Here is a 25,253-nt window from a genome sequence, read left to right on the forward strand (position 1 = left end):
TATCCAGTCAAAGTCAAGACCCATGGTGGGAGTGAGGGTAAAAGGGCTGAGCTGTAACCACTGGAGTGGCCTAGAACGTGGGCAGGTGGGGTCACGCCCAGGACCGCCATCAAGTCACTATTATAAAACCCACTTCCTCATGTCAGCGAATCTGGTCAGGATGTGGCAGGCGATGCAACCACGGGAAACTCCGGCATGCAATCCTTCTGTCAAGACCACCCTTACACTCACAGAGGACAGCTGAGATAAGTTAGAGCTAAGTTAGACAAAACTTCTGTGAAAATAGGCACAGTTGTTGGCTCCCTTTCAGCTCTATTTGCTGATGTGCAGATCCATCCACTCACCCATTTCCCCAAGAAGCCCTCCGAGGAGTCCAGGTGCAACAATAGATGGAGATGGAGGAGAAAAGACATGCAGCTGGGACCTTGGGGGCGGGGTGGGGTGGTGAGCAGAGACTATGTCATTTGCTGCAGACAATAAATTCCCAGGAGAGCCCGAGACTGTGGTGTGCTAAGAACCCAGGGATTTCAGACCCACAAGCAGCAAAGGAGGAGAAAGTACTCAGGATGCGAGGGGAGGATATCCAACCTTAGACTGAGGCAGGAAATGCTTTATTTTGGGGGCCAGGAGCGGGTGTATGACATCTCACGTTATGGGGTCGCAAGGCCCAGAGATCACCTTTCTGGAAACTATGGGAGTCCGCCGCAAGTCATGAGAATGAACTGTAGTTACGATTGTTGCCCAGGCTTGGTGGCCTTCAATACTGTGTTGCCCTTCAATTGCTACAGGGCAATTTCCATGGACATGGAAAAAGGGAACTTGGTGATGGAAGTTTAAGAAGAGGTCAGTGGGGTTGCAGATGACAGATTCATCCATAGGTTAGTGCAATGCTAAGAACTGACCTGGGGTCTTTAGCCATTTCTTGACTTACATCAGCATCTCCTAATCCCTAAATGTAATACACCGAGGTGTGAGTGTGTTTTCCTTGTACACATATAGCTTCCAGAGAGGTCTCAGGTACCAATCTTCCATTCCCACACCCATCCCTAAGCAGGTCAGCCTCAGGAGGCTCTTCCTGTATAGGACCATTGGGGCTGTGTGTCACACACACTGTGAGGGGCTGAAGTTGGGCAGGCTCCCCTTCTCTGGGTCACTAGGGAGGAAGCAAAACAGGGAAATGGCTCAGGGCAGGAAACGCGAGTGTTAGTATCTATCAAGATCCGTTGTTCTTATCCTGACCTCTCTTGTTCTAAAATCCTTTTTTTCTCTTCCTTACTCGTCCCTAGTCATTTACTTCAGAGAGAAAAAGTCTTTGTCTCTTGGATGGTCTCAATGTCCTCTACCTGCCCCATCCCTGGCATCCTTACTACCCAACCTTACGTAGCCTGCCCCGCCCCCGCAACCCCAGGGCAGTAGAAAAGGCTGCAGGTCTTTACTAGATCCTGGTGCTGATAGGAACATTCTTCTTCCGGCCAAGTGACAGTGACTCAAACAGCCCTTCCCCACAGGAGTCCCATTCCCCCCACCAGGATGTCACCCAACATGACCAGCTGGATGCTTCCTTCCCCCTCCTAATTTCTGAGTAAATCTCTAAAGGTCACAGGGTTGAGGTTCCTCTCCTGGAGAGCTACCCATGTGGGGGTCGAGCTGTGCCCCTTGGAATGGTGAGAGCTTGGGGGACCACAGGCGTTCTTCTAGAGATGCCTGGCTTCTGAGTCTCTTCAATCAGTAAGCACGCTTTGCCCCTGTACTACATTCTGCCCGCAGATTTCCTTAATGGGATGAAGTTTGGATTAGCCTGGAGACTGGAATAGGTCGACAGGCGCAGGTCAATGAGCAATTGCTTTAGTGCTTCCCATTCCAGGAGTGACTCTGGTCTCAGAAACGCCCTCTGAGCCCCTTTAATTGGAGCGACTATGTGTCCTGGTTTGCCAGGACAATCCTGGCTTACCCTTCCTGTCCCAGCATCTTATCTTTCACCCTCAATAGCATCCTCATTCTCATAATAAACGATACGGTTGCCCTATATCTAATCCATCTTGGCTCAGTTTCACCTGAGGAAGAATGGACGGGTTGGCTAGAATTGGTCCAGAAAGATCTATTTCGATTATAGAGAAAAAGGTAGAGGCAGAAGAAATTAACTTCCCAGTGCCTGTGAATTGAATGCTGGGGGCAGAGCTGTCTGAGAGAGACAAGGAAAGGGCTGTAAAGATTTGGGAAGAGGGGCCTCCCTGGGTCAATGTAGGGTGGGGACCAAATGGAGTTTCTTCATCTCTATTATGTTTCCAGGAGTGAGAAGGTGACATACACAGAGTCATCCATCCTCCAGGGGACATTCGTTCCTTCGTTCCTCACTTTGACAAACCCCAGGTGCCCACCAGCAACTCCCCCCCACATCCTCCCACCTGCTAACGCCTCTGCTTTTAGCACCCCAAAGATGACAGCCACCAAGCCCGCAGACCCTCCTCTCCTGCCTCCACCCCGACCCTCCTCACAGCTCTGCTTGCACAGACCCTTGGCTCCAACACGCCCTGCTTGGCCCGCTCCTTCTGTTCCAGGCCTCATTCCGTCTGAGGCATTTGCTTGTCTCTTGAGCTGCTTATCTCCCTGTCCCGCCCTTGTGAGGAACCGCCACACGTGTCTAAAGAATGGGAGGGGTTGCTTTTGTGGGTGCTGGTCTAGAGTCTAAACGCAGTCTCCTTTGGGGATTCTTTAGTCATTACCAAAACAAATACACAACAGCAGCAACAAGTAAAAACACTGTCTGCAGTTTGAGAAATCCTGAGATACTCATGACTGATGGGAAATGATGGGCACGTGATAAGTTTCCCAGGCCATCCCTCCCCTGGGCCATGTCCTTTCCTGGCCTGTGTGAGCTGGGTCCAGAGAACCCCTCGTCTCCCACTCCTGATACGCAGTGTAGTGGGATGAATAATGTCACCCCAAATTCACGCCCACCCAGAACCTCAGACCGTGACCTAATTTGGAAATAAGATCTTTGCAGATATTATTTAAGAATCTTGGGATGAGATCCTTCTGAATTTAGGGTGTGCCCTAAACCCAATGACTTGGGTCTTGGTAAGAGAAAGGAGAAGGAAGCTTACACACAGAGATACGGGGAAGAAGGAGACATGAAGACAGAAATAGAAGCTTGGGGTGATGCCACCATGAGCCAAGGAGGCCAGGAGCCACCAGAAATGGGAAGAAGCAAGGAAGGCTTCTTCCTGAGAACTTTGGAAGTGACCGTGGCCCTGCCAACACCTTGATTTTGACTTTTGCCCCCCAGAACCGTGAGAGAATACATTTCTGTTGCTTTAAACCATCAAGTCTTTGTTACAGCACCACTGGGGAACAAATATACTCAGGAATCCAGGTGTCCTCAGTCTGTTGCTACAGGTCCTGGCCCACACTTTGGGAGCAGCTGCTCTAAGGTCACCCAGCGATTTTGTGAGCAATCACTTCTTGGTCACGACTTGGGAAAAACTTCCTGAACTGCCGTCTTCAGAATAAGGTGCCACAGTTTCACAGCTTACCAGTCATTTGATCTATGAACTGTGGTTTCTTCACCTATGAAGTTGGGAGAAAAACACCTGCTTCTGGGATCATTGTGGGAATTGGCCGGGACAACACATGGGCCAGCCCGAATCCTGGAACAAAGCAGGCTATGAGGACTCCACTTTCCCCACCCTCTCCCAGCTTTCAGAACTTTCTCACCCCCAGTGTTCTGCCTCAACTAACTTACCCAGAGCCTCTCTCAATGGTCTGTCTTCTGTCCCGATGGCATTCCTCTCCTCCCTGGGTGCAGTGTTCTACCACAGTGATTGTAACCTGCAGTAGCATTTACCCCAGTAAGGGAACGGTCTCCACCCAAGTGGGTGCATTCCACACACTACATTTGGGGTGACCCGGTCTCCACTCCATCAAGTGAAGGAGCCTGTTGGAAGAGACACTCAGGTGCAGCACCCCAGCCCCCAATGGACCCTGCTCCCCTTCGCCATTCCTCCTCAAGGCCTGACCCTATGTGTCCCACCTCCGTGAAATCTCCAGGTTTCACACTTCAGTGTTTTCAACTCTATGCCTTCTTTAGGATTCTAACTCAGGCAAAGTAGAACTAAATCTTATGCCCAAATTCTGAAAGCAGACAAGATGGAAGTGTTAAGAACCAACACAGATAAACTCTAAATGCGTAAAGAGTGAAACTCGAATCTGGAATTGAGAAATGATCAGACATTCTAACCTACAGGTCGCCCTGTCCTCCGTCCAGCGCTGAGCTGGGGGTTACGGTTCACCTCCATTCATCCTTATGCCATCAACATGCAGGTTTTCCAGAGTCCAGCTCCTTGCCCTTCAAACTAACCCTACCCACTGGGGCCCAGAATACCCAGGTGTGGACCATGGGGTCCATCCTCCATCAGGACAAACAGGAGGAATTGACATTGGTCAGAGAGGAGGGTGCATCACTCTGTATGCCTGAGGGGTGGTGATTTCCCTAAATCAGAGGTAGAACAGGGAAGGGCAGAACTCCATAGACACTCCTGGGACACAGTCAAGCCCACCATGACACTTTTATTACTTTAATCAATTTCAGATTCAGTGGGGAGGAGCTCAGTCTGCAGGGAAGTTGAGAGAAGGGACAGACATCCAAGTAGGAAGGAGATAAAAGAAGGTGGAGAGAGAGAAACCCTTGAGGAACACAGACTGGAAACATGTTAAGGAACATCCAAGGAGAGGATGAAGAATGACTCAGGATGCACTTTTGGAGCTGGTCTCAGGAATCCTTTTTCTTAACCTGAGGAAAAGAGGACATTGTCAGGGGGCCAGGGGTCACCGAACAGTACGAGTGGGTCAGAGGAAGCTGACTCTAGGGCTTGATTTCGGGTAGAGCTAGTTGATTCTCCCCATCCTCTAAAGCTACATTCTAGATGACCTCGGATGTTGTCCCCCGTCTGGCAGCCCCACTATAACTCCATTGAGGTGCCAGGACATGACTCTGAGACCCCCTCAGTTACCCTTCATGACATTCCACCCTCTCCCTTCAATCACCTGTCCCATCCTTCCCTCGTCCTTACCATGGCCATCAGCACCAGGGCGCTGACCAGCACAGCATACAGGGTGGCCTTCCCCAGCAGGATCTCATAGAGGATGGTGGCAGACAGGACCCCTTGCTGGTAGGACGCTGTTGGCAGGAAGGGAGAGCAGGTAGGTACCTGTGAGCAGGGATCTCTGGTCTCCTTGCCCACGCACCACCCACCCTTCCATGCCCCACCAGGGTTCATGGGGTTTGCATTCTCTGGTTCCAGAGCAAAGACCATGGGAGATGGAGACAAAGGAGCAGGGGGCCACTTACCCGAGGTGAGGCCACAGTCTGAAAGAAAAAAGGGGGAGGGAAATGGATGAGAGAGTCCATCGTCAAAAGCAGATTCAAAACTAAGCCAGCCTTCCTCAGCCCAACAGCTGGCAAGGTGCTAACTCTTGCCAACAACCACGTGAGCTTGGAAGTGGCTCCTTCCCCAGTTGAGCCTTCAGAGAAGACTCCAGCTGTGGCTGACACCCGATTGCAGCCTCCTGAGGAAGACGAGCCAGCTCAGTTATGCGCACATTCCTGACCCATCAAAACTCTACAATAACAAATGTGTGGGATTTTGAGCTGCTTCCAAAAGAACCAAGAAAAACAAAAAACTAAGCCAGACTTGTAGTCAGCACGGACTCCCAGGCTCAGGGCAGCCTCTGGTCAGAGTCCCAGCAGCGCCTTCCTTCTGTTTTGGCGATGTGGTCACAGCATCCTCGAAGGTCATGGAACATGGCAGCACTGAAGGGGATGAGGACCCACTGCGCAGACCCTGAGCTGTGCAGGCGCGTAGGGAGGGGGACCTTTCAGCACAGCTGAGTTGGGCTGATGATCCGGGAGTGGGGGAGGAAGTAGCCCGAGGTGCCCTGTCCTCCCTCACGGGGGGCTTCCCACACCCTCCCCTTTATTCTGCACCTAGTCTCTCTGCTCTCCTCCCTGGACCTCCCCCTCTGTCTGCTCTGCCTCCCTCCCTGCCGAACCCTCCCGGAGCGGCTCACCTGCTCGGCCCCGGACCTCGGCACTGATGTTCTGGGTGACGGGTTTGGGCCTGTCCTGCTTCCACTCGTCCTCGTCCGAGAGCCCGTGGAACCAGGCTTGGCAGCGGAAGAGGTTGCGAGGGTTGTACCAGAAGCTGGCGGAGACCCTCAGCCGGCTGCTCAGACAGTAGCTGGAGTCGTTGCGGCTGGGGTCCTCCTTGTGGGGCTGAGGGTCCGTGCTGACCCCTGTCTCGACCTGCTTCCCGTTCACCCACCAGCTCAGCTCCACGTGGTCGGGGTAGAAGCCCGTGGCCAGGCACACGAGCGTGGCCTTCTGGGTCCGGGAGATCTCTGCTGCTGACGGCTCGAACACAGCCACCTTGGGTGGGGTCACCTTGCTCAGGTCGTCTGGAAGGGAGAGGGGGTTGGGAGCACGGGTGCCCGGAGGGCCGGCTGTGCGTGTGAGTTGGGGGCACAGGGAAGGGGGCCACGGGGTCATCGTAAAAGGAAATCACGTGGTAGTAGGTCCTGGTTGTTTGTTTGGGGGTCACCACCCGCTCCTCTGTGACTGTTCTCCCTCGGCCTGCCTGGCCTTTGTATTGACCCTACGACAGCCCTGTCTCCTGTGTCCCCAGCCCCTAAGGTGGCCTTACAAATGGCACTGCCCAACATTCTGCGTAATGTCTCTTCTTTCCCCTTATTTGATTTCTTATCCATCAAGAAAAGCTTACCTGTCTTTTTCTCCCCATAATATGTAGTAGTTATTTAAAGAGCAGTGGATTGGAGGCAGAAGAACGGAATTCAAAGCTTGGAACTGACTCTGCCCACCAACATGACTTTAGACAGTCTCTCATTGTCTCTGCATCATTTTTCCTGCCTGTGAAGGGAGAATCCCAACACCGACTGTGCAGCGCGGGGCTGGAGATGAAATGATATAAGGGTTCAGAAAGCCCCTGCTCTCAGCTGGGTGACTTGTATGTGAGTCTCGGGGAGGAGTAAAGGGGATTTGGGGCTAAGGGGGTCATTTGGGGGTGGGGGGTTTTCTTCAGATGACAGGATACAGATGGCATATTGGGGGGCACCACGTGAGGACAGCCTTTTGTATTAGGGTGCGCTCATGAGAATGGGAGGTTTTCTTTCTTTCTGCTGCTTCAGCAGGTCATCCTAGCCATTCCTCTGCCTCCAGGTACCCCTGAGTTTCCTCAGCTCAGGCAGATAGCCATCCCCCTGTGTTTCAAATGCAGGCATCTTCAACCTTCTTTGTCCCTTTGATTCCACGTGTTCTACTTCACCCTACCAACAAGCTTCCTCAATAGGCATGAGATCATCAGAGCAACTTCTGCTCTCAGCTGTCTTGCTACAACTAAGCCCCTGGTGCCTGGCGTCCTCGAGGGCTCCAGGTGAAGGCGGTCCAGTTAATGCCCCTGCGGCCTTTCCATCTGGCTGGCTCACTGCTTCTCGGCCCTCCTACAATCATGTTATTCTGCTCTTTGCTTTTTATCGATTGTTTTGTTTGTTTCTGAGCAATTCTGTTAAAAGGAAGACAACTCACTCTAAAGAGATCTAGTTTAGGCTGGAAGATGGAGAAAATGTTCTTCTAACCGACTCTTCACATTTCCCTGGATGTGACCTGACTAGCGGGCTGGCTTCTTGGGTGTGTGACCTGTGCACACAGATTCATTTTTCCGAGGTCCTGGATCATTAAGGGGCCAGGGCTTGGGACCCAGATTTACCTGGTTCTGAGGTCTCCTGCTTTTCTCCACCCTGGCTGATTACAGAAACCCAGCTTTCCTCTGGGAACAAACACTTCAGCTGATCCTCATTGGCTCCATCTTAATTCGCCTAACTGCAAGCACCCTTGCTGTTGTCAAATCATCCAGGTAAATATACTGGTATTGAGGGTTTCTTCCCCTCTGGAAGCTCAATACTCCCACAGCAGGTGACCTTTAAGGTCCTTTTCCAGCACAAAGAGCCTAAGATCCTCCAGGGAATGTTCCTCAGCTCACAAGCAAAGTATCTGCATTTTCATGTATGTCCTGCCCCACCTGGCTGTTTAACCTAGAAGACATGGTGTGAGGAGGGAGATTTCCAGCTAGGGGATGAGGGGGGTACGTTTGGTGAGTAAATCCACCCAGTGGCCCAGGTTCCCATCTAGCCCCCGTGTGCTGTACACACAGCCTGGCCCTCAGGGGTCTGGGGCTTAGGAAGAGAGGAAAAGGTTTTAAAGCTAATTTCAAATCTAAACTTCTAAACAGTAAATCAACAAACCCCGCTGACTTTGATTCTCGTTTCTCTCTCTCACCTCTCTGTTCCACACTCTTGTTTGTCATCCTTTTTCTCCTGTGTTCAGTGGAAGCCTCCACCTGCACCTCCCAGGAGCCGGCTGTGCAGGGGGCCGCATCCTGCGCTCATCCCTGCTTGTTTCTGCCCCTCGGGCTCATTCTCCCCTTTGCATCAGCTACACCCTCCTGCCCTTCCCCCAGCCCAGATTGCCCTCCTCGGTCTTTTTCTCCAATCAAGCAGCTCTCAGAGTCCCAGTAAATCCTCTTTCTCCAATGCTCACCCTGTCCCTAAATATCTCAGAAACAAAGAGACCAAAGCCCCCCTTTCCCTCTGTCCAAATTCCCGTCCCGGGAGTATCCCTACCCAAAACCCTCCCCACCCAATATTCCCCACCTCCCTTGCAGAGTTGACCCCCAGATGGACAACTGGACACGCGCCCCACCTCCAGCCCACACCACCCATCTCTGGGGACCCCCCAGGAGCCAGGCTGGAAGGAGGGGAGGCATCCAAATCTTACCTATGACCGTGAGCCTGGTGCCTGGGCCAAAATACTGCTCATAGGAGCACAGTGAGAAGCCCCGCACTCAAACCCCCGCAGCTCCAGGCCGCTCCCGGGTCCCAGCGCCCCGCTTCAGTGCTGCGAGGGGACCAGGTGCCCGCGGCCGCCCCGCCCCGCGCTCGCCGCCTTCCATCCCGCCCCGCCGTCGCTGCCGGGCCCGCGGACACTCACCCACCACGGTCAGCCGGCTGCCGGCCCCGAAGGGCAGGGCGGCGCCTGTAAAGCACAGCCCCGGGGCTCCCCACCCAAACCGAGGCGCGCCGCCCGAGCTCACCTAGCACCAGGAGCCGCGTGCCCGGCCCGAAAACCGGGGGAGAGTCACGGCCCCCCAGCGCCGCGCAAAAACCCGCCGCGCGTCCCGCCCCGTCCCCGGCGGCAGCGTCCCCGCTCACCTAGCACCGACAGCCGGGTGCCCGGCCCGAAGTACTGAGTTTCAGTGCTCACAGCTTCAGGGCTCAGCACAAAAAGGGGCCCTGCTGGCGTCCTGAACACCCCGCTCCGCTAACGCCCCAGGGCACCCCGCTCACCTAGCACAGTCAGCCGGGTGCCCTCGCCGAAGAACAGAGGGTCGTTGCTCACAGCCCTGAGGCCCAGGACAAAAACCGCCGCTGCGCTCTCCTGATGTCCCAAACTCAGCCCAGGTCCCCACCGACCCCGAGCACAGCCCCAAATGGAGATGGGCAGCAGCCCACCTCTCTCCAGCCCGCCCGAACGAGCGCTCAGGGACCCCAGCTGCCCTCCTTACCCAGCACAGTCAGCTTGGAACCATTGCCAAAATACAGCTCGGTGTTCACACAGCCCTGGGAACTCAGGCACAAACTTAGCCTTCCCTGAGAGCAGCCCAGGAGGGTCCAGCGTCCACTCCCCAAAAGCCAGGATTCAGGAGGTCATCCAGGCTGGGCAGCCCATCCTCCCTCCCCCCTGGAGCAACCTCCTTACTTAGCACCGTGAGCCTGGTCCCTGGCCCGAAGTGCAGCTCACTGTAGGAGCACAGTGGGAAGGGGCTACCAAGAATTCCTCCTTCTTCCCCTCCTCCCCTGGCACAGACTGGGGCCACCCTCCTTCTCCCTGGCTTCTCTCTTCCCACCTCTCTTCAGAACTAGCTGGACACAGAAATCTGGGCCCTGCCTGAGGTCATCCCCCATTTGCAGACAATGAGCTTGGCTTGGGGATTTACAGCGGTTGTGAAATTGGAAGGGGTATTTGTGATGGAGATTTTGCTGGATTGGGAAGTGTTCCAGGCTAGACCCCGCCTCTTACTACTTCCGTGACCTGCAACCTCCCTGGCCTTCGTTTCTGCAGCTGAAAAATGGGGTAATATCTTCCCCACAGCGTTGTTGCGAGTGCTTAACAAATTACACACCACTAAGTACTTTGTCAAAGGACAAGTTTTGTGAAAAGCACAGAATCATGACTCCACTTTGTGGCTTGATTCTTCACTTTCCTGGAAGCTGAGTGTGGAGCAGGGAGGGGCAGAGGTGATCATGGAGTCCAGATCCCTGCGAGATCACATCAGGGACCCGCTCAGGAGATCTCTCCCAGCTCCTCTCCCCATGCAGGAGCCCCACCCGGGCAGGTGGAGCTATTTTCTGAGGCTGGGCTTTTTGTAAAAGCCCTTCCTCTAACTGAATCATCGTGCCCCACCCCCAAGTCCCCACAGTGTTACACTATGAAACAAAAATGTCCTCTCCTATTGTCCCCCTCCCCTAACGACTGTGCGGAGGCAGGAAGTGCAGGTGGCAGAGCTTGGTCTGATGGAGTGGGGTGGGAAAAAAACCTCAGAGTAATCGAAAGTGGGGAGGGGCTTGGGGAATGTTAGGGTGCTAGTGGAGGGGGAAGGGGACAGAGAGGCCCCTCCTGGAACCTACGCCACCCTGAGGAGATCTCCTATGTCATCAGGGCTCCCCTCTGGGACTCACTGTGCCCACCTGCACAGACTGGCATTTATAGTGAGGCACGTGGGAGGAGCATCCCTAGAGCAGGGGATGGCAACTCAGGGCAGGAGGACACACAGCCTGGAAAGCTCTGCGATTCCCCATTGCTTCCTGAATAGGGTCCGAGCTCCTTTCCCTTCATTAGTCCACAGACACGAAATGCACATCTACTATATGCCAGGCCTCACGCTGGTTGCAAGGACAGAGTCCACTCTCAAAGCGGGAAGCCCCAACCTGCCTTTTCAGCCTTATGACTTCCATCTTGGACCTCGCAGACCCGCTGAGCAGAAGTACCTGACCCTGTAGTTTCATATCCTCTTCATACATCCGACTATCACGACCTCTTTCCCACGTGGCTGAGACCGGTTCTTCCTTTGAAGAACTGCCACCGTCTCAGACTCTCCCCTGATGGTCCCCGTCAGAAACCTCGTGCTAGCCTCTGCCTGCATTGTCGGAGACAGATCACCTTGCTATTGCAAGCATCACCGTGTGTGTTAACTTTCTATTCATGAATTATCCCCCTATGAGCAGGGAAGCTTCTTGGGGACTGTGACCTGGATATCTTTGTTTTCTTGAAGGTTACTAGCAAATGTTGCAATGGTATGTGCTTAACGAGTAAGTGCCTCTGCTCATGCATGCATGTAGACATACGTGTTTGTGCATGTGTGTTGGTATAGGTGCAGACACCCACGTTAGAATGCACGCAGAGTTCCAGTAGTGGGAGGAGGCTGTGTGCTGCAGGCCTGTGGGGGGCGGGGACAGATGGCTGTTCCAGGCAGCCCTTAGGTGGTATCTGCTCCTGAATTGGGTCACTTTGGGCAAACTCATTGATTCATTCATTTCTTTAAAGAGAATTTATTGGGTTAGTACACTGAACCAAGGTACTGTGCCACATCGCAAGGATACTGTAATACCACACAACCTGGTCCTCAAGGAGCGGACCTTCTAGTGGGGGTGCCAGACAAGGAAAGAGGTAGTTTCCATCAACTGTGGTCAGTGGCAGGAAGGAGATGCACACAGGGTACTGTGATAGCAAAATGCAGGGAGAATTTCATCCATTTGCATGGAGTAAGGGGCAAAGATCCTCCAGAGGCGGCTACTTGCTGGGGAAGACGTCACCGTTGAATCCGCAAGGATGGGTGGGAGCGCACATGAGTCATTCCAGGTAGAGGAGTGCAAGATGGCCTGAGCGCCAGTGACTCGGGGGTTCAGGGTGACGGGAGTGAGGGTGAGTGTGGATAAAGTGGTGGAGGACAAAGGTGGGTCTTTTATGCCATCCTGCGGACTTTGGGTTACATCACCATGGTGACAATGAGACAGTAAAGAGCTTTGGAAGGATTTCTAGAAATACCAACAGGGCTGATCCTTGGTTTTAGGGAAACTGATTTTGTATCCTCTCAGGACTGATCAGGGCCATATTCACACACATTTAATTCACTAGAGTGAAATTTATATCCAGCTTCGTAACTTAAACTGGAAGGTACATCTGATAATGAGAATAGATAGTAATTTCTCTTCTTCTCACCTGGAATCACTCCTTGGTGATGGAGAAAGCTGAGTAGCGCCCTCAGGGAGACAGTGGAGAGAGCGTGGGTGACGCACATGACACCCAGCTTTGGTGGCCGTGGGGACATGACCACTCAGCAAGTGGACACAGCTCTTCCTCAGAGCACCTTTGTCCAGGTAGGACAGAAATTTCCTATAGATAGCATCACACCTTTTTCTAGGTTGTTCCAGAGTAAGCCTCTCTCTTCACCAATCACACCCTTTCACGTGTACTTGAGTTTTGCTGGCAGTGTGGAGTAGTACCACCCACAGGCTGGGTCCCTTGACCCTCCTACCTGAGGGGCCTGCACTTTCTTGAATGCCTCTTGTTTCCACCCTGGCTGGAGTCACATGGGACTTCAGAGATGGACGGAGGAGATATCTAGGCACTCACAAGGCAGACTCAAGCCAGATCAGGCCATTTTTATTGGTTGAATCCGTTCAGGCCCGCCAGGGTCCCCCTTGGGCTAGGGAGATTTTGGTCATGAGTGTTTGGGGGGCATGCACACAGGGGTAGATACTGGGGTGCGTAGAGAGATGAGAGCAGCTCTTCTGAAGCACTGGGTAGGAATGGAAAAAGCAGAATTCACATCAGGGCCATAACAGGCTGGAAGCTCCTGGCTCCACCTCTAAGCTGGCTTCAGGAATCCTTTCTCTTGACCTGAAGAAGAGAAAGTTTGGGGGTTACCAGGAGCCAGCAGTGCTGGGGACTGAGAGGACGTAGGGTTTCCCACTGACAAGACAAATAGCAGGGTTCCCCTAACATCCATCATGTTTTCAGGTGACCCCAGTTTCTCCTTCACAGCATGGTACTTGCATTGTGATCCCAGATATAAGTGTCTTCTGAGGCATGTGGGTGACTCCCCCCTTTCCTCTCTGCCCATTCTGGTCCCGGCAGGGTCTCTGTGTTCTTGGGTGTCGGTTGCTGTGTTTCAAGTGTCACCTCCAACCAGCCGGCCCCATCCTGCCCTCGTCCTTACCATGGCCATCAGCACCAGGGCGCTGACCAGCACAGCATACAGGGTGGCCTTCCCCAGCAGGATCTCATAGAGGATGGTGGCAGACAGGACCCCTTGCTGGTAGGACGCTGTTGGCAGGAAGGGAGAGCAGGTAGGTACCTGTGAGCAGGGATCTCTGGTCTCCTTGCGCACGCACCACCCACCCTTCCATGCCCCACCAGGGTTCATGGGGTTTGCATTCTCTGGTTCCAGAGCAAAGACCATGGGAGATGGAGACAAAGGAGCAGGGGGCCACTTACCCGAGGTGAGGCCACAGTCTGAAAGAAAAAAGGGGGAGGGAAATGGATGAGAGAGTCCATCGTCAAAAGCAGATTCAAAACTAAGCCAGCCTTCCTCAGCCCAACAGCTGGCAAGGTGCTAACTCTTGCCAACAACCACGTGAGCTTGGAAGTGGCTCCTTCCCCAGTTGAGCCTTCAGAGAAGACTCCAGCTGTGGCTGACACCCGATTGCAGCCTCCTGAGGAAGACGAGCCAGCTCAGTTATGCGCACATTCCTGACCCATCAAAACTCTACAATAACAAATGTGTGGGATTTTGAGCTGCTTCCAAAAGAACCAAGAAAAACAAAAAACTAAGCCAGACTTGTAGTCAGCACGGACTCCCAGGCTCAGGGCAGCCTCTGGTCAGAGTCCCAGCAGCGCCTTCCTTCTGTTTTGGCGATGTGGTCACAGCATCCTCGAAGGTCATGGAACATGGCAGCACTGAAGGGGATGAGGACCCACTGCGCAGACCCTGAGCTGTGCAGGCGCGTAGGGAGGGGGACCTTTCAGCACAGCTGAGTTGGGCTGACGATCCGGGATGTGGGGGAGGAAGTAGCCCGAGGTGCCCTGTCCTCCCTCACGGGGGGCTTCCCACACCCTCCCCTTTATTCTGCACCTAGTCTCTCTGCTCTCCTCCCTGGACCTCCCCCTCTGTCTGCTCTGCCTCCCTCCCTGCCGAACCCTCCCGGAGCGGCTCACCTGCTCGGCCCCGGACCTCGGCACTGATGTTCTGGGTGACGGGTTTGGGCCTGTCCTGCTTCCACTCGTCCTCGTCCGAGAGCCCGTGGAACCAGGCTTGGCAGCGGAAGAGGTTGCGAGGGTTGTACCAGAAGCTGGCGGAGACCCTCAGCCGGCTGCTCAGACAGTAGCTGGAGTCGTTGCGGCTGGGGTCCTCCTTGTGGGGCTGAGGGTCCGTGCTGACCCCTGTCTCGACCTGCTTCCCGTTCACCCACCAGCTCAGCTCCACGTGGTCGGGGTAGAAGCCCGTGGCCAGGCACACGAGCGTGGCCTTCTGGGTCCGGGAGATCTCTGCTGCTGACGGCTCGAACACAGCCACCTTGGGTGGGGTCACCTTGCTCAGGTCGTCTGGAAGGGAGAGGGGGTTGGGAGCACGGGTGCCCGGAGGGCCGGCTGTGCGTGTGAGTTGGGGGCACAGGGAAGGGGGCCACGGGGTCATCGTAAAAGGAAATCACGTGGTAGTAGGTCCTGGTTGTTTGTTTGGGGGTCACCACCCGCTCCTCTGTGACTGTTCTCCCTCGGCCTGCCTGGCCTTTGTATTGACCCTACGACAGCCCTGTCTCCTGTGTCCCCAGCCCCTAAGGTGGCCTTACAAATGGCACTGCCCAACATTCTGCGTAATGTCTCTTCTTTCCCCTTATTTGATTTCTTATCCATCAAGAAAAGCTTACCTGTCTTTTTCTCCCCATAATATGTAGTAGTTATTTAAATAGAGCAGTGGATTGGAGGCAGAAGAACGGAATTCAAAGCTTGGAACTGACTCTGCCCACCAACATGACTTTAGACAGTCTCTCATTGTCTCTGCATCATTTTTCCTGCCTGTGAAGGGAGAATCCCAACACCGACTGTGCAGCGCCGGGGTGGAGATGAAATGATATAAGGGTTCAGAAAGCCCCTGCCCTCAGCTGCGTTACTTGTATGTGAGTCTCAGGGGTCGAGGAGTAAAGGGGATTTGGGGCTAAGGGGGTCATTTGGGGGTGGGGTTTTTCTTCAGATGACAGGATACAGATGGCATATTGGGGGGCACCACGTGAGGACAGCCTTTTGTATTAGGGTGCGCTCATGAGAATGGGAGGTTTTCTTTCTTTCTGCTGCTTCAGTAGGTCATCCTAGCCATTCCTCTGCCTCCAGGTACCCCTGAGTTTCCTCAGCTCAGGCAGATAGCCATCCCCCTGTGTTTCAAATGCAGGCATCTTCAACCTTCTTTGTCCCTTTGATTCCACGTGTTCTACTTCACCCTACCAGCAAGCTTCCTCAATAGGCATGAGATCATCAGAGCAACTTCTGCTCTCAGCTGTCTTGCTGCAACTAAGCCCCTGGTGCCTGGCGTCCTCGAGGGCTCCAGGTGAAGGCGGTCCAGTTAATGCCCCTGCGGCCTTTCCATCTGGCTGGCTCACTGCTTCTCGGCCCTCCTACAATCATGTTATTCTGCTCTTTGCTTTTTATCGATTGTTTTGTTTGTTTCTGAGCAATTCTGTTAAAAGGAAGACAACTCACTCTAAAGAGATCTAGTTTAGGCTGGAAGATGGAGAAAATGTTCTTCTAACCGACTCTTCACATTTCCCTGGATGTGACCTGACTAGCGGGCTGGCTTCTTGGGTGTGTGACCTGTGCACACAGATTCATTTTTCCGAGGTCCTGGATCATTAAGGGGCCAGGGCTTGGGACCCAGATTTACCTGGTTCTGAGGTCTCCTGCTTTTCTCCACCCTGGCTGATTACAGAAACCCAGCTTTCCTCTGGGAACAAACACTTCAGCTGATCCTCATTGGCTCCATCTTAATTCGCCTAACTGCAAGCACCCTTGCTGTTGTCAAATCATCCAGGTAAATATACTGGTATTGAGGGTTTCTTCCCCTCTGGAAGCTCAATACTCCCACAGCAGGTGACCTTTAAGGTCCTTTTCCAGCACAAAGAGCCTAAGATCCTCCAGGGAATGTTCCTCAGCTCACAAGCAAAGTATCTGCATTTTCATGTATGTCCTGCCCCACCTGGCTGTTTAACCTAGAAGACATGGTGTGAGGAGGGAGATTTCCAGCTAGGGGATGAGGGGGGTACGTTTGGTGAGTAAATCCACCCAGTGGCCCAGGTTCCCATCTAGCCCCCGTGTGCTGTACACACAGCCTGGCCCTCAGGGGTCTGGGGCTTAGGAAGAGAGGAAAAGGTTTTAAAGCTAATTTCAAATCTAAACTTCTAAACAGTAAATCAACAAACCCCGCTGACTTTGATTCTCGTTTCTCTCTCTCACCTCTCTGTTCCACACTCTTGTTTGTCATCCTTTTTCTCCTGTGTTCAGTGGAAGCCTCCACCTGCACCTCCCAGGAGCCGGCTGTGCAGGGGGCCGCATCCTGCGCTCATCCCTGCTTGTTTCTGCCCCTCGGGCTCATTCTCCCCTTTGCATCAGCTACACCCTCCTGCCCTTCCCCCAGCCCAGATTGCCCTCCTCGGTCTTTTTCTCCAATCAAGCAGCTCTCAGAGTCCCAATAAATCTTCTCTTTCTCCAATGCTCACCCTGTCCCTAAATATCTCAGAAACAGAGACCAAAGCACCCCCCCCACCCAACCCTTGCCCTCTGTTTCTGTTCCAGAACCAGGAGTACCCCATCCCAGGCCCCTCATCCCTTGCAGAACTGACGCCACAGACGGACAACTGGCAACACAGCCCAGCTGCAGCCCTCCCCACCCATCTCCGGGGACACGGTGGGCTGCGAATGGAAGGCAGGCAGACAGCCAAATCTCACCTGTGACCGTGAGCCTGGTGCCTGGGCCGAAATACCGCTCATTGGAGCACAGAGTCCCAGTCCAGCACGCAAACCCCTCAGCGCCCAGCCACTCGCCCTCCGGGTCCCAGCGCCCGGCTCCAGCGCAGGGAGGGGACCAGGTGCCCGGGTCCGACCTTCCAACCCGCCCCGCCGCCGCTGCCGGGCCCGCGGACACTCACCCACCACGGTCAGGGGCTGTCGGCCCCGAAGGGCAGGGCGGCGCCTGTAAAGCACAGCCCCGGGGCTCCCCACCCAAACCGAGGCGCGCCGCCCGCGCTCACCTAGCACCAGGAGCCGCGTGCCCGGCCCGAAGTACAGGGGCTGAGTCACGGCCCCCCAGCGCCGCGCAAAAACCCGCCGCGCGTCCCGCCGCGTCCCCGGCGGCAGCGTCCCCGCTCACCTAGCACCAGGAGCCGCGTGCCCGGCCCGAAGTACTGAGTGTCAGTGCTCACAGCTTCAGGGCTCAGCACAAAAAGGGGTCCCGCGGCCCTGCTGGCGTCCTGAACGCCCCTTTCCGCTCCTAACGCCCCAGGGCACCCCGCTCACCTAGCACAGTCAGCCGGGTGCCCCCGCCGAAGTACTGAGTGTTTTGGCTCACAGCCCTGAGGCCCAGGACAAAAACTGCCGCTGCCCTCTCCTGATGTCCGGGACTCAGCCCAAGTCCCCACCGACCCTGAGCACAGCCCCAAATGAAGATGGGCAGCAGCCCACCTCTCTCCAGCCCGCCCGAGCGAGCGCTCAGGGACCCCAGCTGCCCTCCTTACCCAGCACAGTCAGCTTGGAACCATCCCCAGAATACAGCTGTGTGGTATCCACGCAGCCCTGGGACCCAGGAGCAAACTTTGCCTTCTCAGACAGCAGCCTAGGAGGGTCCAGCGCGCACGCCCCCAAAGCTAGGGTTCAAGGGGTTATCCAGCCTGGGCAGCCCATCCTCCTTCCCCCCTGGAGCAATCTCCTTACTTAGCACAGTGAGCCTGGTCCCTGGCCCGAAGTACTGCTCACTGTAGGAGCACAATGGGAAGGGGCTACCAAGAATTCCTCCTTCTTCCCCTCCTCCCCTGGCACAGACTGGGGCCACCCTCCTTCTCCCTGGCTTCTCTCTTCCCACCTCTCTTCAGAACTAGCTGGACACAGAAATCTGGGCCCTGCCTGAGGTCATCCCCCATTTGCAGACAATGAGCTTGGCTTGGGGATTTACAGCGGTTGTGAAATTGGAAGGGGTATTTGTGATGGAGATTTTGCTGGATGGGGAAGTGTTCCAGGCTAGACCCTGCCTCTTACTACTTCTGTGACCTGCAACCTCCCTGGCCTTCATTTCTGCAACTGAAAAATGGGGTAATATCTTCCCCACAGCGCTGTTGTGAGTGCTTAACAAATTACACACCTGCAAGTGCTTTGTCAAAGGGCAAGTTTTGTGAGAAGTTTTATGATTATCCCTCTTTAACGTTTTGATGCTCCACGTTCCTGGGAAGCTTAGTGTGGAGCAGGGAGAGGCAGGGGTGATTCGTTTGGGCGTCCCCATCCGCATTCCCTGCTGTTAGTCTCCCTCATCCTTGCCCCTTCTCTCTCCCCTCAACGGGCACTCGCTACTGACTGCCTCCCACGAGTCCCTAAGGTGGCATTATACCCTGATTTTCTTGGCCGTGTTTGAAAAGCCCTGTAGGATTAGCCATCGAATGAGTATATCTATTTTCTTCCTAGTTTAAATCCCTCTTTGGTGCATGACTAACTTTGCAGACTTAGAAGCAATTACAGTAGAGTTGAAATAAGCCTGGATTTTGAGGCAGAGGATTCCTACTAGCAGCATGATCCTGAGAACTAAACTGACTTTTTCCAATGATCATTTTCCTGCTTTTTGCAGGGTGTACGTGCTTATCTGTTTGAGTGACAGCACCTATGAATTAGAATTAGACATTCTTCCCCAGAAGAGATACTTTTCCCGTTGCATCTGACATATTCTTTTCTCTATACTCTACCCAACTCACCTTTTGTTTTGATTTTCATGCAACCTGTTTTGTGGAGCCCCCGTGCCTCTGGCTATTGTCCTATCTGATGTTCCACACCGACTGCTACACCAGGGCGCTCCGGGTGTCGAGGATGGCTGGAATCCCATGAAAGGAAATGTTCACGGGTTGAACCCTTTCTTATTTCCAGTGCCCAGCAAACCTCTCTCCCCGCTTTTGAATCCTAGCTCCAGCCACGTTTTATATTCATAAAGGCAGCAAAAGCTTGGAAATGAACAAATCCCAAAGTCCGAGGGCCAGTTCGTCAGAGGGTTCATATGATAAAGTCCCAGGCCCTTTGACGTGCCTGACAGAAGGGAGAGAATCTCTGGAATTGTCGGAAGGCAGGCCCTCACGTGAAGACACGGAGGAATGGGAAAAAAACACGTCTACCTTTCAAGCACCCTCCTTGTTGCCAGAATGCACTGTGCCCTCTGGCTCTGTTCTAGGAATGAGCAGAAGTATGGCAAACCCAGATGTCTCCACTTTATCCAAGTTTGGGAAATGTTTCTAATGGCAAAATTGACACACAGGTTTGGAAAAAGGCATACTCTGTGACACAGTGAGGATAAACAACAAGAATGAAAAGGATGGCTACAAGAGGGTAAATCCTTTACAAAGGATTTTCACGTGATTTAGTCCCTTACAGTTTCAGGACCCCAAGAGACTACCATTGTCATCTCTGTTTTATACATCTCAGAGGGCCTGAGACAGTTTAGGTGACTTTGCAAATTGCGTGAGCCCCTCCTTCCCCAGAACCCAGGCATTTTGAATCCCCGTGATTTGTACTTTCCAATTTCCATGACACTCCCTGGCACGTGCTTCCATCTGCAGGACAAAGCCTGCCCCAGCCAACCAGTCTGGTAGAACCTCTGTGGCCCGCTGCTCTGGCCGTGTCTATAACTCCAGCCCAGGCCCATCTCACCCTCGCCCTGCTTCTCCCACCTGCCTGCTTCCTCCAGAGGGTGGTGATGGTGTGTTAGCGTTTCACGATGGGCCTCTGACTCGCTGAGCTCAGCACAGATCCTGAGGTTTGAGAGCACGGGGCCTCAACCTGCTTCTCTTCTTTCTGCCTTGGCTGTTACTAAGATGGTGTAAGTTTCCAGTTGTAACAGCTTATTCTGACCTACCTCCTCTGACCCCCAGCAAGCACAATGTTCCCCAGGGCCACCCCTGCAAGCTCACATGATGCCGTGACACGGACCTCGGCCTTCAGGGCTCAGGAGTCCCCCTCAAGCCCTCTCAGTCTCACCAAGCTGCTCCCCTATGGCCTCCTGAGTCCTCAAACCACCTCAGGAAGACACACATGGATCTTGGAGACAGAGAAGGACTCAAGTAAGGTGAGGACAGGGCTCTGAGCTGGAGGGAGGTGTTGGGGGTGGATTTTAACATAGAAGACAGAGCTGTTCCCCAAAACGGGGTCACCAGTGCAGAATCAGAGTTAGAAGGAGGGGGGGAAATGGAGAAGATCAGATGAGAAGGGGAAAGTAAAGCAGCACACCCGCTAAATCGGGAGAGAGGAGGGGAGTCTTGGAGAACAACGAGAAGGAGAACGAGAAAACACAAAGCCAGGAGGCGAAGCACAGAAGCACAGCTCCTCTGAGCCCTCGGCCGACACAGCGGAGCGAGCTGGAGATGCTCCGGAAGGAAAGGGCAGCTCTGACCCCCTCCTTCCACCTCCCTCCCTGTCTGATACCTGTCACGGTGAGCCTGGTGCCGGTCCCAAAGTGGAGGGGCGAATTATAGGAACACAGCTGCAGGAGGCTGTAGGAAACCCCCCCCAGAGGTCTCCAGCCAGAGCGCTGGTCTTAGCTCCTTGAGGGCAGAGATGGCCACCTTTCCCTGCCTGGATTCACGGCTCAGGACCAAAGGGATCCCACTAGGAGAAAGGCCTAAGCACACTCTGGGGAAAGAGGGGAAAGAGGAAGAGACTTAGGAGGGGCCGATCCACGCACAGAAGAAGGAGGGATGGACCACCGACAGAAGAGTAAGGAAGCAGTTTATGGGCCGAAGACTTAGAGGACAAACAGGAATCGACCAAGCGTCATCTAAAGCGATGGCAGACCCGGAAGCCCCACAGGGACCAGGGTTTACTCAACCCTCTCCCACCGGGGCTGGACGGAGAGGTAGACACTCCGGGTCCAAGGGACAGTGGCCCCCGTCTCCCAGCTCTTATGTCTTCCCCAGGACAGGGAGTCGAGTCCCACCTCCAAAGTGCTGCCCCCGGTTGCCCCACAGTATAACACGGGCGTGGCAAACCCCAGAGCGGCCGGTATGGGGCCCTTCTTTCCAGAAACGAGCTTCTCCCCAGAACTTCTGGGGGTCCTAGCACCTTCTCCACTCACCCACACTCTCCGCCTTTTCTCTGCTGTGTTCTCAGTCCCTGCCTTCTCTAAAGGGAACTTCTAGAACTCCAGCCTTACAATACATCATTCCCAGGGAAGACCTTTACTTACCCAGCCCAGAAAGCTTCGTTCCGCTGCCAAAATACAGGCTTTCATTAGTCGCAGAACACGAAAGCCCGGTAGGGAAACGGTGCCTGCGCCTCCCACTCTTTCCCCACCCCTCTGCCGGTCCACCTGCAGCTCTCCTGTCCCCTTCCTTGGCGGAATTTTAAACCCCGGAGGTGGAGCTGGTGACAACTGTACAACCCGAAAAGCTGCGGTCAGAGGACCAGTTTGGCCCCCTGTGAGACTTCTCACCCCCTTCTCCTGTGTCCATCTCCTTTCTACGCGAGGGAGAGAAACGGCAGGACTGACGGATCCAAGGCCAGACGCCCTCCCATCTACCGTGGCCATGATGGGCACCCTCCAAGGAGACAGAAGATGGACACGGAGACCCCTTTCCAGCTGAGACTCTTGGTAGGGAGACCCAGGCTTGGCACAGCGAGCCTATGAAACTATTGGAGATGGAGGCTGTCCATCTCCTCAAGATAATAATTCATCAAGACGAGAATTCAGATTTTTCTGATAAAAACACGCTTTAACCTAGGCACCCCTATCGGAGGCTCCACCTGGACCCTGCCCCTCCCTGTAGGTTCCCAGCCCTCCAGCCCTGACTAGCTTACCTATGACAGTGAGCCGGCTTCCTTCCCCAAAATAGTAGGTGTCTGCAAAGCACAGCCTCCCAGATTCACTTCAAAACCTCTCCTTGTCTGCTGGGATTCTGGGAGAGGTTAGGGTCTTCATGGCTGCCTTCCCTCCCAGAGCCACCAGCCCCCTTCAAACACTCTGCATACCATTCCAGAACTTTCCAGGGCCCTAAGACCCAGGAGCTGGGTCATCCCTTCCTTCCCACATTCCCCGAGAGAGTGCTCCCTCGTGGTACCCACCTGGACACCCTGGCCTTACCTACAACAGTCAGCTTGGTCCCTGGGCTGAAGGTATAGTCATAGCACATCAGAATACAGCCGCCTTACAATGCACACTTGGGACCCGCCTTCCCCTACAAGGGGCCAGGAAAGGCCTGGATTATGTCTTACCTACGACCGTGAGCCTGGTGCCTTCTCCGAAGAAGACTTCAGTGTTTGCACAGTGACGCGGAGTAAGGAGGAAAACAAACGCGAGGAGTGCAGAGAGGAGGGGGTTTTGGTCGGTGCCTGCTGGCCTCTGGGACTAGGAATCCCCTCCTGTGCTCTACAGATATCGTACAGAAGAATGTTTTCGACTTTTGACTCTTGGGGCCACGGAGCATGGGCAGAGTCCATCCAGAGAGCCCTGTGCCCTGGTTTTTGATTCTTCCTGAGGGTCCATCAGAAGGATGTGGGCCTGGCGAGGAGGGCAGGGTCCCAGAGACCCGTGACTGTCCCCGGAGGGCTGGGTAGTGCTGGCTTCTTCCTTCATAGAACGGTCACCTCCCATGTACCTTCCCATTGACCTTGTCCTTGGGTGGGGGGAGGAGGAGGGTGGGATAAAGGGGTCTCTCTGAGGCCTTCACCCATGAGGCCACAGAGGCATCTTCTTATGTCTGGCCTTTCTGCCTGCAAGCTTCAGCTCTGATCCAGGCCTGTGCTTCTCCATGGCCTGGGCTTGACAGGTGGACGGGAGGAAGGTGGAGACATTCTGACCCAAACCACCCTTGGGCCTGTGACCCGGGAGAAGAATGGAAGGACGGTGGGAATTGGGACAGGCAGAAAGGTTTTTGTAAAGGATTCCCGTAGGGTTGAATCACTGTGGCCCCCCTGTCCTCACAACGTTACAGCTTTATACAAAAACGGCTCCTCCCATGCGTCTGCCCCTCCAAGTCGGAGTCTGGGAGAAACCACCAGAGCAGCTGCCCCTGTGAGGGCACTGGAGGGCGAGGCGGTGACATCACCGCCCCAGGTGCAAGTGGTGGGGAGGACGGACCAGGCCAGGGGGCTCCCTCCTTGTGCTCATGCCCTTTCTTCAGGACCTTCTTAGCCCCTCAGAGCCGTGTGTCTTTGCATCAGGGGCTGCTTTCCCCGGTATCTGCCCCTCTGCAAGCTGGCGTCATAGTAGCAGCCCCTTTCTATCTCGGGACTGCTCCGATGCTGGCCACACCGGAGGTCACACCTTTCAGCACTCAGTACCCAGACTCTGCCCCGTTGGCCCAATTCTGAACCTCCAGGGTGGTCTGAAGGAGAATTGGCCACAAGCTACATAGAGGTAGGGCTTTCCCAGGGGTAGATAAAGTGATAGCTGAGAGCTGTATTTCTAACCAGTGTGAGGTGAGGGGGGACCACGTGTGTCATCAGCTGCTGCACTTCTCACTGTGGACTTTAGACATTCGAGTTCAGTGGAGGGCACTGGGGGAACCAGGTGTGGAGAACTGAATGAATACAGCCTCAGGGACGTTCAAATACAATCACACGGCCAAGTGATCACGGGCAAGGTCTTCTCCCTCTTTTCCCTGAAGGGCAGGAACATTTTAAGTTTTTGGTAGATATTTTATTCTCCCTGCACGAGATGACCTTGAAATTGAGCCTCCAGCTGAGTGGTCTGCATCTCATCTCACGAAAGGAAAGGTGCTTCCTTTCGTTGCCTTTTAAACTATGACAACATCTAGAAGAAAAAAGGACACTCGATCACATAATGATAACACGCTTACAGGGCGAAACAGACGCAGAATCAAAAGATAAATGACAGTATGGGGAAAGCATTAGTGATTCTCGTCATGAGGGCTGATCTCCCCATGACGATGAACTCCTAGAAATCAATTAGAAAATAACCCAGAGCCCAATAAAAATGGCAAAGAACAGAGGTTCCGGAAAAAAAAGATCCAAATGGTGCTTAACCATAGGAAAAAGAAAACTTGCAATGATAAATACAAAGTAAAACTGCATTGAAATGTCACTTTTCACCAATATGATTGACAAATGGAATTATGGAAGACCATTCTATTGGCTAGTTTCTGGTGAAATATGCCCTTTTACACATTGATTGCCGGTGGGTGCGAAATAATACAACTCTTCATGGGAGCAATTTGGAAATATCTATAAAAATTACAAATGTGCTTACCTTTTCACCTAGAAATCCCAGCTTTGACAGTTTATCCTGTAATTACTCTTGCATACAAATAAAAAAAAGTGTGTAAAGTATTTGCATTATTTGGAATAGCAAAGAGATTGGGAAAAAATTCAAGTGCCCATTAGTAAGGGATTGGGTAAATTATGAAACATTCACACAGAATATTATTCAATGCTAAAGAAGAATGAAAATGTTTCATACTGCCGTGGAAAGCTTTCTAAGATATAATGTTAACTGGATAAAAACAAGTTGTAGAATAAGGCTCCTGTATGCTACCTTTGTCTAACAAAGTAAGAATAATACTTATTATTAAAATACGAATTATACTTCTGTTTGTTTGATGCTGCATGAAGAAACAATGGAAGGATACAAAAGCGATGGATAAAATGATTACCTGTTAAGAATGAGTGGATCGCTGATTCACTTTGTTATAAAGCAGAAACTAACACACCATTGTAAAGCAATTATACTCCAATGAAGACGTTAAGAAAAAAAAAAGAATGAGTGGAGGACACAGAGTATAAGGAAAATTAACATTTCTCAGTGTCAACTTTATTGTGTTGAGTCATACATAGCTATTTTATTTTAAATAGATAACATAGCTATTATCTATTTTCTTTT

General features: G+C 53.3%; 2 gene segments (V, D, J or C); both read right to left on the reverse strand.

The window, feature by feature from the left end:
- Positions 1 to 4,569: 4,569 nt before the first annotated feature.
- LOC132524964 (T cell receptor beta constant 1-like) lies at positions 4,570 to 11,148 on the reverse strand. The segment is given in 6 exon segments: positions 4,570 to 4,789; positions 5,070 to 5,176; positions 5,348 to 5,365; positions 6,067 to 6,453; positions 9,280 to 9,388; positions 11,116 to 11,148. Coding segments are annotated over 6 exon segments (675 nt in total).
- A 1,654-nt stretch (positions 11,149 to 12,802) lies between these two features.
- LOC132524504 (T cell receptor beta constant 1-like) overlaps positions 12,803 to 25,253 on the reverse strand; it is a 146,047-nt gene continuing 133,596 nt past the window's right edge. The window contains 5 exon segments of the C gene segment in view: positions 12,803 to 13,027; positions 13,347 to 13,453; positions 13,625 to 13,642; positions 14,345 to 14,731; positions 22,214 to 22,255. Of these exon segments, the coding sequence occupies positions 13,007 to 13,027; positions 13,347 to 13,453; positions 13,625 to 13,642; positions 14,345 to 14,731; positions 22,214 to 22,255 (575 nt within the window).

This window comes from Lagenorhynchus albirostris, chromosome 8, assembly GCF_949774975.1.
Source record: "Lagenorhynchus albirostris chromosome 8, mLagAlb1.1, whole genome shotgun sequence".
Lineage (NCBI taxonomy): Eukaryota > Metazoa > Chordata > Mammalia > Artiodactyla > Delphinidae > Lagenorhynchus > Lagenorhynchus albirostris.